This window comes from Temnothorax curvispinosus, unplaced genomic scaffold (genome assembly GCF_003070985.1).
Source record: "Temnothorax curvispinosus isolate PA1 unplaced genomic scaffold, ASM307098v1 QBEX01000525.1, whole genome shotgun sequence".
Classification (NCBI taxonomy): domain Eukaryota; kingdom Metazoa; phylum Arthropoda; class Insecta; order Hymenoptera; family Formicidae; genus Temnothorax; species Temnothorax curvispinosus.
This window is the reverse complement of record NW_020210305.1, coordinates 86391-100905: the sequence shown is the minus strand read 5'-3', so window position 1 is coordinate 100905 and position 14515 is coordinate 86391. Positions and strand designations below refer to the sequence as shown.

General features: G+C 34.5%; 1 protein-coding gene across 10 annotated transcripts in view; it reads right to left on the bottom strand.

Moving 5' to 3' along the window:
* LOC112455451 (peripheral plasma membrane protein CASK) overlaps window positions 1–14515 on the bottom strand; it is a 182175-nt gene that overhangs the window by 154288 nt on the left and 13372 nt on the right. For 8 of the 10 annotated variants that reach the window (XM_025017366.1, XM_025017415.1, XM_025017402.1 and 5 more), the window contains exons 3-6: window positions 12089–12194; window positions 10980–11057; window positions 9045–9220; window positions 3466–3552 (exon numbers count right to left, since the gene is read on the bottom strand). In XM_025017366.1, coding sequence (XP_024873134.1) covers window positions 3466–3552; window positions 9045–9220; window positions 10980–11057; window positions 12089–12194 — 447 coding nt within the window. Of the gene's footprint in view, window positions 1–3465; window positions 3553–4715; window positions 4788–9044; window positions 9221–10979; window positions 11058–12088; window positions 12195–14515 lie in introns of all 10 variants that reach the window. The other 2 variants (XM_025017392.1, XM_025017431.1) reach the window with 2 other exon arrangements.

The window sequence follows — 14515 nt, the reverse complement described above, 5'->3', positions numbered from 1 at the left end:
GTGCCAAAATACACAAACACACACATTTAAAAACAAATTTTCATGCGATTTCACATCAAGAGCATGCAGGGTTTATTTGATTTCAGAACGTAAATTTAATAATGAGAGACATGGGCGATAAATTTTTTAAAAAATTATCTTGTTAATAAAAAATATAACTGTCGATAAAGACATTTCAAATTGGTGTTGTTTATCATTACGTTCGGCTTGGCTACCGCGCGCTTGCCGTTGCATGATTTTAATTACTCGCTTTTTAACAAAAGTAATTAGTTATATGAACGAAGCGACAAGTTAATAACATGCATTTTACGCAAGTGTAATTTAGAGATACAGGATGATACACGAGTGGTCTGGGAAATTTCCAGCACAATGTCATGGCAGGAATATTTATTTCGAGAAAAACATGTTACGTATGAGCATACGTGCTAAATAATGCACAATAATGAACGTTGTACAAACGACTCTACACAGAAAACAAGAAAGTAACAAATCAACACTTATATATTTGTATATACACAAGAATATATAATCTTGAAATGAAATTATGTTGCATTGAACGAAGAAAACTTGCTTGAAGTCATTTATAGTTAAACGAAGTTTTATATAGTTCAATCAAGGAAACAAAGTTGAAATAAAAAGTTGAAATTCTTATAAGAAGATTATACTTATATTCTTGCGTATACATATACAAGTATATATCAGTATTGATTTGACACTTCTTTATTTCTGTGTAGATTAATCGCGTCTAAAACCTGACTTTACAATGTTTTCTGAGAGAATTTCATATATAATCCCGATATCTTCCGTTCCATTCGTGAGTCAGTCCGTCTATCTTATATTTTATCATATTTAAGACTTAAAAATAATTAAAATATTATTTTATATTTATATTCAATATACTCTTCAATATACTCTTCTTACCAGATAAAACTCAAAATCAAATCGTACTTATGACAAGTGCGCTATAAAATGTCGTTGATCTAATATACTTATTCTGTGCTATTTTTAACGTTTGTCTTCGGTTTGAAAAACAAAGATTATACTTTTGCGCAATATAACGGATAAACTATCGCGTTTCGTAGACACATTATAAATCGTAAAATGCGATAACATTGCACACTCTAAATAATCGAGTTTCATCATAAAAGAAAAAGTATTATAACGTAAGCTCTTTATTAAGGGATATGACATTTTCAATAACAAATTGCTTGCCATGATGATGCAAGAAATGATTGCGTAAAATGTCAATTTGAGATTGTGCGTAGTTATATCCTGACCGTATGATTTATTGTTGGGAAATATTATTTTTTGTAAACAAAGATATTATAGTGAAAAATCCAAACGTGTTTTAATTGGAATTCGTACATCTGAAACTGCTTCTGGTTTTATTAACGATATATTCGATCGAGAAAAACGCTACATTCTGTATTTCTATATTTTCTATCGCGCGTTTGCCTTTACCATCGTATAAATAACATTTCGCAAATACTCGCAAACAAAATAGTATTATCTGACGCGGCGACTAGTTTCAATTTGTCATCGATAAGTGATGAAAGACAAACACAAAGCGGCATACAAATAGACAGACACACGCAGACACACAGGCTAGTCTACCGCTACGAACAATGACGACATAAACAGGCCCAAATAACGCGGGCAATTAGTTCACCAGACTCAGAAATAGGTAAACCAATTGAAGGGTTTGTTACTTTTAACTAAAATATAATTATTACATGTGCAAGAGAGAGAAAGAGAGAAAGAGAGAGAGAGAGAGAGAGAGAGAAAAAACAAATCTGTCAAAAATAAGATAAAAAATTTTCACTCGAAAACGATAATCCGTTCATCATTATCGACAGTACATACTACATTATACCAATAATACATATCAAATAAATTCACCGATTCAATAATTGCATTTATCGATTACAATAACAGTAAATGTGACATGTTGTGTAAATCCTAGCGCTGAATCCATATAGAACCGTGTAAATTATTTTAATTTAATGTCATCATATAAACAGGTATAAAGTTGATCCATTTCTATATTTTGTTATCGATTATTTTCTGTAATAGAACGTTATTTTTTTCCTATAATTTTGTACTCTCCAAATTGGACACACGCCTGTTAATAATAATAATAATGTATATGTTACTTACGGTAAACTAATTAGCCATCATCCAAAGTGTATATTGACGATTGCGTTATAGACACAGAAATTTAAACAACTCAGTTAGAAACTGATACGTGGTTACGGGTAAACTCGAAAACCGCAGAGTAAATTCGGCCACTATCCAAATTCGTTATTGCAGACAACATGTCCGTATTTGATTTCTACAGTTTCAACATCCTCTTTTTTTAAAAAAAAAAAAGGTTACGTTTACTCGAGAGATTACGCCTACGGATTGGATTGGCCAGAGATAACGATCGCCAATTTCCAGTAAACACAGAAAAACCGAAAATGTCAAAAGCGAGCGTTTTTAGCTCTATTTAAAAAGGTGGCATTTATATCATGTTGACGAAACGAAATAAATTTAATGACGCGAGTCGTAACGAACCCTTCAATTCTGTCAAGGACTTATCCCAATCCTACAACGATGAAGCAGAGCTTGTGCCATTCGCGCGTTACAAAATCAGGACACGCGGACGACAGGGGGGAACAGAAAAAAAGGGGAAGGAGTCGTTCTCTCGCTCGCTTCCCCTATACGATGGGCACAAACAAATATCTGTTACTACGCGACCTCCACAAAATGATATCACAGGAATACTGGCTATATCGCACGTGGATCGAGTGTCTATACAGACACTACACGTTCTCAAACTAACATAACTATACCACACGGGGGGGTAGAACGTGCCAATATGCCTCAAACGAGGGTAATCACGAAACTGAGCTAATCGATCGCGCGACAATTACGAAATGCTACGCATTCATGGTGCGCGCTTCGCTCACGAAAATGAACTCGGAGCCATTTCCCGCTGAGATATTACTACATATATCGTCATTTCGCCAGACTCGTGGACTCGCCACGTGAATTTCTTTCTTTCCCACGTACAGGATGCTCCGCGGCGAATAAACCAATCGTTATGTCAATAGCAGGGTAAGTTGGATAAAAACTGATCATTCGGAAGAAATGGATTCGTACGTATAACATCCCTTTGATTCTTAACGAAATGCTCTCATACATGTAATACCTCTTTCGTATCCTCGATATCTTTTAAAATGTACGCGATTGAAGCAAGTTATACGGAACATCCTGTACATGTCTGGCCTTGTCGTTGACGGAAACAATTCTTAATAATGTTTTACGATCGCAGTGGCGTTGTACAAGGAGCCGAGAGCTACGTTCAAGAACGCGGAAAGGAGTTATCCCTTTTTAGGCAGAGACGCGAATACTTTCTCGTTTCTACCCCCGACTGTGGTAAATCATCAGACGTTATGTAGATGTGGCAGGCAATATGGATACCGATATTGTCCTCCGTGTCGCTCACTAGCGAATCCTCGGCGTCGGTCAGGTCCTCAAAAGGGAAATTGCAGCTCGAAGAGATCAGGCCTATCGAAAGAACACAGAGAGAAAGGAGAAGGATTGTTATCGTCACGATAATATCGCGCTGTGCGCGACTGACGCGGTTTCACGGGCGGATAAGATGCTTCTTTATCGTGTCAACGCCGCTATCCGTAGGAGGAAGACCGACCTATGGCTGTTGGGTGCCGTTGCTTTTGTTTAAGGAATCAAACTCGCGCGGATCAAAGCGCTAGTTCGATCAGCCTGAGGAGTCGGCTTTACTCACCTCAATCAACAAAATTCTCTGGTGGTGTGTGTGTGCGTCTATTGGTATATAAAATGTCGAGCTTGGCATATACATCTCCGCGACGTTTTGTATAAGTTTACTTGTATTGTACGGTAAATATAGAGTAACCTATCGTATGATCCTGTTTAGTATAAAATCTGTATAAAGACCGTGTCGAATTAGCTTGCTTTAATTCGTTCGTTTCGTAATCTCACATAAAACGTTCGACAAATCTTTTCAACGATATCTCGATTAATCACCTATATACACTTCCGCCGAAACGACATTTTGCGGCGATCATCCTAGAAAAACATGTGTTATCGGATAATTTTTGAATGATTGCGAAAAATGTATCACTTATAGATGAACAATTATCATTTTTAATTTTTTTTTTTTTCAATACAATTAAAATTTTTATTCTCATTCACGTTTTTAATTCCGCTTCAGATATACGTACTGCTGAAGAGTCGCTCAAGACAATATCAGCGAAGCTGTATCTAATAAAAAGTGTTATATACAATCCGAGAATGACATCCAGTATAAATTCAACAAATTTGTAAACCAGATACATCCGAGAAAAATAATAAATGTGCATGTACATATATTAATATATTAAACAATATGTAATTTTTAATATATTAATATGTAAAATATTAGCCAAGTCATATATATTAATGAGTTAGCCAAGTCAAAGTGAATATTCGAACTCGTAAAGCAAGCAAGCAAGCGGTGGCAGCTTCTAGAGTACAGTGACGTGATATGGTGACGGTGATAGTGATAGTGATAGAGGAGTACACGGAATGGGTGAGAATGTGGCATAATACAATATGTGTGTGGATAAGTGTGTATACGTGTAATATATATATGTGGCGTGATGAGACAAGGCTCCTGCGAAAGTAATGATTAAAGGTTAGATCAAGCTTACCCTCGCTGTCGGCCTTCAAGTAGAGCTGCCCCTTTGGGCTCAGACACTGCCGATACTCGGTCGTGTAACACGCTGTATTCATTCAAACCAAATTTCACGTTATCAGAATGTAATCGGGCAACGCGCCTGATTTTTTTTTCTTCGCTGCCTAATGCAATCCGTAATGAAAATGGGAAAAACGTGAAAACTCTAATTGGCACGCATTGGTACTCGCGTCTATTTTTTTTTTTTCTCTCCTCCGTTACTCTCTGCATGACGATGTCGCGCGCGAATCCAAGCGGTATACGCGCGCAAAGAGCCGCGGGAATGAAACATTTAGCTTTGCGGAAAATAAGCATGATGGAGCGTTGAGGGAGACGTCGCGCGGCAACGTTATGCGTATTTAATCACGCTGTCGGAAACTTTTTGTTTAAGGCGGACTCGTAATCCCAGCGGCGAGCGCTGTCTCTCGTTTGCGAAACTCGGTATATGAAAAAGTTGCGCGTCCCAGTTTACACGACACGGTTTTCCAGTCAATCTCTGGCCTATGTATTTGGAACGCCGTCGGTCTATACTCTCAGAATGCCAAATTAGTTTCGAACTGGGAAGAGCAGGGACGACAGCCGTGTTGGGAGTTGGAGGAGATTAATATCTGGACTTGGTATAATATCGTAACGTCTTAGCAGAACGAGGAGGCAATTAAACCCTATATAGCCAAACCAAAAGTTCTTATCGCTATTAAATTCTATTATTGATCGGCGGAAACCTTTCTACCCCGCGCCTCGTAGTATAAAAGTGTATACGGTGTTAAGTGTCACACTAGATTAGCGACAAACGTTATTGTATATTGTTTTTATGACAATACTTCGAAATAGTTCTTTTAATATAAATGAAAATACTATTATTTTATTATTATTATTATTCACTCATCTATTGTGCTGTTCTGTTTTTTTTTCTTTTTTTTATAACGCATGCTATTATTAAACATTCCTATTTTCAATTAGATATTAATTTCGATTAAATAGTATAAAGCACGTAGAACAAAAGTAAGAGATCAACGGATAACGTGTGTTCTATATCAACAGCTCTTAACGGCGACGTAAAACACGATTGCTGTTATAATTTCGACAATGTGAAAAGTTTCGATATTTCCAATATCGGCTATCGACGTTAACATAACGTAATTATGCGGGATAGCAAAAGATAATTTCCTTCATAATTGAAGACGCTTCTTTAATATCGCATGGCTACAGATGAAATAAACCGCTCGAAGACGTACACGATAACAATAATTGCGCTGATCACGCAAAGGAAATCTAAAATTAGTCCAAGACGGTAGCGGTACAATCTATATATCTACGAGTGTGTCGCTAACAACAAGAGCATCTACAAATGGAACCATGCGATATTGAAGCAGCGAAAGATTGTAAAAGAAAAAATATGCATAGACACCAATCGGCTAATCAGAGAAGAGAGCATCACGGTTGTCAGTAGGGAAGAAATCCGGTAAAAGCTGTTGCATTGTGCACATCGAACACCGAGAAATTTTTTTGAATATGATTTGCCAATCATCGACCAAGCCAGCCAATAATCGCAGAGTTAGGGCATTCAAAAGAGAGACGATCAGACGATACAAAAACACCGAGTGTCTTTGAAGTGACGCTTGATGAGAGCCAAGAACACATTATATCGGTACGAAAAAAAAGAGAAAAACGAATAGAAAAAAGATAAAAATTTAAATTACAAACTCTGAGATAGCAATATTCAATGCACTCTTTGTAGATTTTTTGCCGTTACTCGTTAATATTACTCGTTAATATTACTGAATCGTGTAAGAGTTATTACAGCCATATCTTCATCGGAAATGATATCATAGATCGTAATAGATCGTAAAAAAGATTTTTCTCAGAAGATAAACGGCATAATTTATTCCACGAGAACTTAATCACCTTGATCCAAAGATGCGTCGACATGCATCCACGGCAATAATTTCGTATGGAGACGCGCTCCTCAGTCATCGCTGAATATTTAAAAATTCCTTTTCTTTATAATGCCATATGCGAAAAAGAGGCCGCACAGCTAAACGACATTCGTTTGAACTATAGTCATAATAAATCCAGCTGAATGTCAACAGGTCGGCGATTTAAAAATAGCTTTCTCAGACATTTAAACCTCTTAAATGATAAACGTACAAACACTTAATTAACAAAAGCGTAAATTACTTTAAATAATTTAAAAGATGTACCACGTTTCTCGTAATAAAATAAAATCGACAATATGCTGCATCAACAAATTTTTTGTACACGGCGCGGCGTCACCTAATATTGGATTTTCGGGCTAACGTTGTTTCCGTAGTAAGCCTTGATCTTTTATAGTCCATTAATCTTCAAAAAAAAAAATTAATGTGAGAGATCGCTACAACGCCACAAGAGAAATAGGTCAAATGCATATAAACGGTACGTTTAAAACACTAACTTAATCTCATTTGAAATATATGCCGTGCATAATGCAATTGCTTGAGTTAAAAATATTATTAAAAAATCATGTATATATGTATATTTAATTTGATACATAACAGTTTGTTCAACAAAGAAATTAATACTTCATAAAGATATTAAATAAAAATTTATTCTCTTTTATATAACTAAAGAAATTGTCTTTCTGATAAAATGAGTCATCAAATATACGTGACGACATAATTTGTTAAACCGCTTAATAGTAAATAACCCCGAATGTGTCTTCATGTTTATAGCTGACGAATAATTTGGTACGCAAATTTGGTAGCTTAACTTAATTAACGCTTTAAAAGAATTTAAATAATTAATGTATCTAATGACGTAATTCGCTTCGACTGTTTACCGATAATAGCTTTGATATATACATATAGATATACAAGCATTGAATAGTGCCTCTCAGCTAGTTTGTAAATAGAATAAGCGTATAATTACGCGTAAATAGATTTTATATTAGCGCACATTTTGCTAAATAGAAAAGTAATGTCGGAGCCAGGCCAGGGCCATGTCAGCGAAACTTTGGAAAAAAACTTTTTCTTTCAGTCCACGTTTTCTCATAAAATATCAGAATTCGTGTGAAGTTTAATATACTTGCGTCATTTGTAAAGAGTTCCATTAAGTATAATATTTCGTTCCATTATGGACAAAAGCTCCCATCGGATTACTGGCTATGAAAGTTATTAATCATGGGACAATGATATCATAAATACTTCGAGATGTAATTTCCCTATTGCATCGTCTATGTCAAATATCGCTGTTGCTCTATTTTCGCCTCTCGCCTAATGCCGACACCACTTAAAAATATTATGAAAAATTTAGTAATCTTAATGCTGTCGCGCTAAAAGCGGCACGACGTCAGCTCTCGTGAACTATGCCACGGAATAAAAGGGAAGTGGTCGCGGCATTTGCATAGTCTAGGTAAATTCTCCTTTTTTACGCTTCAACGATTTTATACTTCCGTTCGAGTGATGTTTTCGTTACCATGACTTGATCGATACGTCTGATTCAATATGTTGGAGTAACAAAGAATCTCGAATCGCTCATCGATCAACCGCTATTTTTTGAAGAGATATTTCAAGCAAACTAATTCAAAATATATATACACGTAAAATTTACTACAATTAATTTCACGAAAATGCGTAATTGATTTCCTTCAATTACACATCACTGTGACAGTAATAATATTATTATCTCTCATGTTATTCCGCCTAATAAGAAAATTTTAACACAACGTAAAATATGCAAAAACTTCTTAAGCATCTGGAGAATTCTACTCAATGTAAAAAATGTGATGTTTATACAGAAACGAGAGAGATTTTCAGATAAGATTAATGTTTTCAAGCATTTTAAATCCAATTAAATCCTGATACGTGGCAATTAATATTCTTGGAAAAAAGTAAAAAACGAAAAAAATTAATTCATAAAACTTAGAAGCTTAACAATTATTTTATCAAAGCTATGTTGTAACTATTTTTTCTTGCGTTCAATATCTTAAACGTTAAATTTAAATATTTTTAAAATTAATGTTTAATATTGAAATTCTATTGACGATCAATTTTCTTGGATTTTCCGAATTTTTAACTTTTAATAAGTGCATATATTTAATGGATACTGGCTTAGTACCACTTTTCAAATTAATGAAGTTATTTTTATATGATAATGGTCGTATGCGTCACACATATAGAACTCTGTTAAAAGTTAGTAGAGTATCATTAATAATAGCGAAGTCGGGCGTCCCAGAGCTGAGGTCGCGCGGCTTTCGAAGTGAATCTCTATGCCACGTAAAATAGATCGCGTAAAGAAAACATAAGTGAATTAGAAGAAGGTATGAACGTACCAACGCCATTAGACTGTGAGGTCGGAAGTTGCACGGCAACGCCGAAACCGCGCAGCTTCACCGGGGCGGAATTTTCCTTGCCAGCCAGGAGGGCGCACTGCGGCTTCAGATCACGATGAATAATGTCATTCTCATGGCAGTAACGCAAAGCTTCGAGGATTTGTCGCATGTAGTGACTGTAAAAGAAAATGCAGTTTTCTTAGGTGCCGGCGCTTACACCACACCACCCCTCCCCCCGCACAGCCACACGTCACGAAAGTACACCCTCAGCCGAGAGAACAATAGCGAAGGCCGCACGGGACACAAGCATTTGCGCGCGACACACAGAAGCCGAAGTCCTTTCCGAGAATTGAAATAGAGAGATTAAGACATGCCTCGTTACTCACGTAATGATTTTACGACACAAAGATTTAGCAAAATCCATCCAGATCGATAAAAAGCCAGGGTATAGTAAATAATATAAATCCAAATCCGAATTTTGTTTGTTATAAACAAGTATAAAATATATAATAATAGACTATATTAATAATGTTATTTAACTGTTTATAAATTATTAAATAAAACGACATCGAGAGCAGAAGAACCATAATCGTATTACTTGAATTTAATTAATAAAATGCGTTTTGGAGTAATATTTTTCATGCACAGTCGTATGCAGTATATAAAACTCGTGCTAACTGACTCTTGACATTATATCATGTATTTTTTACAAAGTACGCAAAAAAGGAACTGTGCGGTCTAAAATAAAAACGAGATATCGATGGCACAGGGTACTGCCAGAAGATGATGCAAAATATGGAATACCGCACAGAGCAAGAACGATCCAGTTATTTACTGTACTATATGTTCATTGTACTTTCACGAACCGTATCAATCACAAAGACTTTGGCACGATCTCTGCATGCATCGTCATATATAATACATGCAGGTGAACGCATAACGTTTGTGCATCTGATATGTGATATTAATATAAAGTGTCTTTGATGCTCAGGAATTGGAGTAACAAGAAAGCGTGTTTCTCATGACAGAAGGAAAGATTTGAAAAAGGTTTATGTCTGATTCCCCGCAAGTGTACGCGTATTTTCTGAAGTATATTTACGTGTCAATCAAACGTTTGCAATGTATAAACTCTGAATGTCTTTTTTTTTTTAACCAAACATAATTTCTATATATATCATTCAAATTATATTAATCGTATCTTAACTTATCATCTAATAATTCTTCGTAGTGTCAAAGATATAAAACATATTTGTGACGAGTTTTAATAGGTTCTTTTCGAGGTGAAGACTACTGCTACTTCAGGCGTGATAAAAACGGGTACAGCGAATCTAATGGATCGCAGTCAAGGATTTATCGAGACAGGGATTTATTACGCTCCGGGGAGACTCTCTCTCGAGAGAATCCGTTTGCATTATATCGAGGTATAACATACAGAAGATAAACACGTTTCAGTACTCTGAGTTCCAAGCGACTCGATGAGAACAATTAATTTATCAAATTTCTCTCATCTTGATACGCATCGCTTTAACGAGATTTAATAAATAGATTACAGTAACTCTTTCACACACATACAAAATATAGACGCGAAAATTGTATTTTATCAGGAATAATTATCTGTAATTCTCTGATATGAATTCTGTACATATCTTAATTGTCTTAAGAAAATATGCTAGTTATCCACTTTTAATATAAGATAAATTTAATACACCCGTTGTTAACTGGAGTTCTTAGAAAGTTTAACAGAGAATAATGTGGCGTAATGTTGTGCATTCACGCGGCATGAGGCATGATGCTGGCGCATCATGCTGCATTCGATATAAACGATGTCTTAGCATTCAGCAGATAAAGTTTAAATGGATGTACCGTCTGCGGTGGATTTGTGATATTCGCGCGGTGTGCTCATTGCGCGATGATAGATATAATGAATTTTCTTACCTAGCAACTGCTTCGCTGTATACGAATCCAGCAGTCGCTCGTCTTACGACCTCGAAGCATAAATCAGAGCCGTCCATACTGAAAACGAAACGGAATATTGAAACAGGAATATCCGGTGATGCGGTAAATGAATATGTTTTAATTTGAATATTTCTCTTGTTCTGTATATCCTATTCGTTTCAGCCGTCGATTGCTAGTTTTTAAATTATCCATTGACAATATTTGAATTAATGACATTTATTTGCCTGTATTATTTACCTGCATGTATCAATCAAATATATATGTGAACATAACATCCATAATACTCAGTTAATTCACAGAAAATTATTGATTAAAAAATATATAATTAATCCATGATGTTATCATTGAATAAGAATTTCTTATAGCAAACAAATAACAGCCCATTAAACTAAAGGAAATAACGACGTGTGGTTGAGTGTCATATTATTTAAATAGTCTCGTTAAAAACGCCTTGAGCACCGGTAGTCTATTAAAAACTGTAGCTATCTTATCCGATAGCATAGATTATTTCGAGAGCACCTCGGATGTGTGTATCCAATTATAAATTATAGCGAACTATAGTAGAACGTTATAATAGATAGCAAACAACTAAATGGAAAACGTGCCTTTCCCGAGTAAAGATAGAGTCGTGAAGGAAATGTCACGTATTTATTTTGCCGAGTCTTTCATTTTCGACAAACGTGATAGTTTTCCATTTCATAGAGCAAAATGTTTCATTAGCCTGAACTAATAATTACGTCAGAAAGATAGAAGAAATAGACTTGTTGGCATATATAAAGGACGAGATTGACGCCTTCCGTTTCAAAAATCGCTTTTCTAAAAAAAAGCCGGTTAAAAGTTCACGATTAAAAGAATATAACTATAATAGTTTATGCTGCATTTTTCTACAGTCTTAATCTTATGAAGCTAGAGATTACTGTGTTTGAACTTATTTCTAGAAATGAATAAACAAATGTTGAACATTGTACAGATAAATTATTGGGATGCGTTTATTTCTATCAATTATGTCTGTCAAATTACGTTGATGCGGTAAATAATACGATATGTTTATCAAAGTATATAATATGTTTGTTTATATGCATACTTACTATTCGAATACCATGTATAACATGCCCTCGGAGCTGTAGGTTTCCAACAGTTCGACAATATGTGGATGTTTCAACATATGACATATTGTGGCTTCTCGTTTCAAATCTGAAACATGCAAAATGTGGTTTTAACGCAAAGCAGACTGGCTTCTACGCATAAAATATTATACATAATGAGAACTAAAATCGCTGAATAATATACATTATTCCAATTGCTTTGAATAAATTTTACCTTACTAGATTTTTAATACAATTTTTGCACACTCACAAAAACATTAAAAATTTTAAAATTTACGGCAGGAAACAATGGGTGCTTCCGAAGAAGCGCTCGGGATTAGATTTTGGTATAACATATGTTACGTGCATTATACCAAAACCTAACCCCGAGCGTCTCTTCGGAAGCACCCACCGTCAAAAAATTTTCAAATAAAAGAAAAGTATAAAAATAAAAAATATGAACGTGTAAAGTATAATAACTTGCGATGATACTGAAACGCGTAAAGATGCATATATAAAAAAAACATTTAAAACTTATAAGATAATTTTTTGCAAAATATATATCTACATGTTGTGTTGTATAACTATAACGTTTCAAATTTCAATATTGCACAAAATTATTAATCTAGCAGGAAATTAATTATCGTGAGTATTATAAACACAGACGTTATATAAATTTGTTATTGCAATGTAGTTATATAAAAATCAATATCTAAAATCAATATAAAAAACAATATATAAAAAAAATAAATAGTTTGTATATCTGTAAAATCAGAATAGATAATTTTAAGCGTATTCCAATTAAACAAAACTATAGATATATCTGGATAGGATACAAAAAACTTCGTTTCCCAGTTTTTACTACAGTCAATTTAGATGCCGTATCTGCACTGAATTGCAATGGAAGCTGCAGTCAAAGCTACGAAAAACAAAACTACGAAAATCGACTGTAATATAACGGAATAGCTCATATTTTTCAGTTGTGTTAAAAAAAAATTGCATTTGCTCAGAGAAATACCCAGCAGAAACTAATTGCAATAGTTTTAAACAAAGACATCAAAATATTAATAATTTTTTATGATAAAATTATTTAATGATAATTTTTTAATAAATTACATTTTCTCCACAATTTTACACGTTATTTTTATAAAAGTAATTATTGATAAAATTTTAATATAGGACATATATATAAAGAGTAGCAAAAGTTATCGCTGCATCTTTCATTAACAAATTCTTCGACTAATATAAGCTACAATATTAACTTTCGCGACAAAACTTATCACAAATTATACATGCTATTTTACAACTTTATAATTAAATATCTTTGCAAAATTAATTGAGAGCAAAATTAAAATCTTGTTAATGTAAACTTTGCTTGAACTTTACAGAAATATAATTTTGCTTTCCATTTGCAAATTAATCCAGCAATACGATTAAATTTTTAATTAAAAAATTTTAACGTATTATTGTTATTGTCAAATATATTTCAGTAAAATATAAAGTTAAATAATTTTAATGTCTACTTTGTCTACTTTTCTTTTTAAATAAAAAAAACCGTGTTGAAAATTAAGAGATAATAACTTATGTGACACAAATTCTTATATAAATACGATTAGATAAATAACTTGTATATTAAAAATGACAAGAATTAAAGGAAATCATAAAGAAGAGAGATGAAAAAAACGAAGGGTAAACAAGAAAACTAATATTTTACGACATCTAGTGAAATGAATATCTTTGCTGTATACATAGTTATGTTTCGCGAATAGAAACGAGACATTATACTCTGTTCGCATATGTTTCCGGATATTTCCATGTGGGATTCCATATAATACCAAAGAGATTCCATATGGTACCACGAATGAACATCTGTTTCTCTATATATACACGTATTACGATGCACTTATGGGAGATGTTCCTGGTATAGAAGCAATTTTCTCTTTTTTCTGACTTATGGCAGAAACCCTATGGAGAGTTTAGAGATTGTATGAAGAGTGTCGTTTCAAAATCAGTTGATTCTATTCAGCTATCGCCTATTTTCTAATAAGCTCTTAGTATACGTTCACAACTGATTCGTTAGTTTCATGCTATCGGCAAAAATTAAATATTACTCTCATTTCCGGAAAAAAGGCGCTTTATTAGAGAAAAACGGTTTTAAAACAATGCGCTCTCCTGCGTATATTTCATCTGGACCTGTCGGCTGGTACGTTCGGGTTAAATCCCCGAAAAATGTGCGCGGCGACGACAATAGTCCGCCTTTCCATTCAATTGCACAACGGCCTTTCGCCGGTTCACAACTCGAATCCATGTTTAGTCAGTCGCGCAGCATTGGGGAAAGCGTACGGTACGTTGTCAGGTGGACGAATAGGGAAGCATAGGCCTTGTTTCGAACACACGGTGGAAATTAATGGGAAGGTATTTACAAGGAGA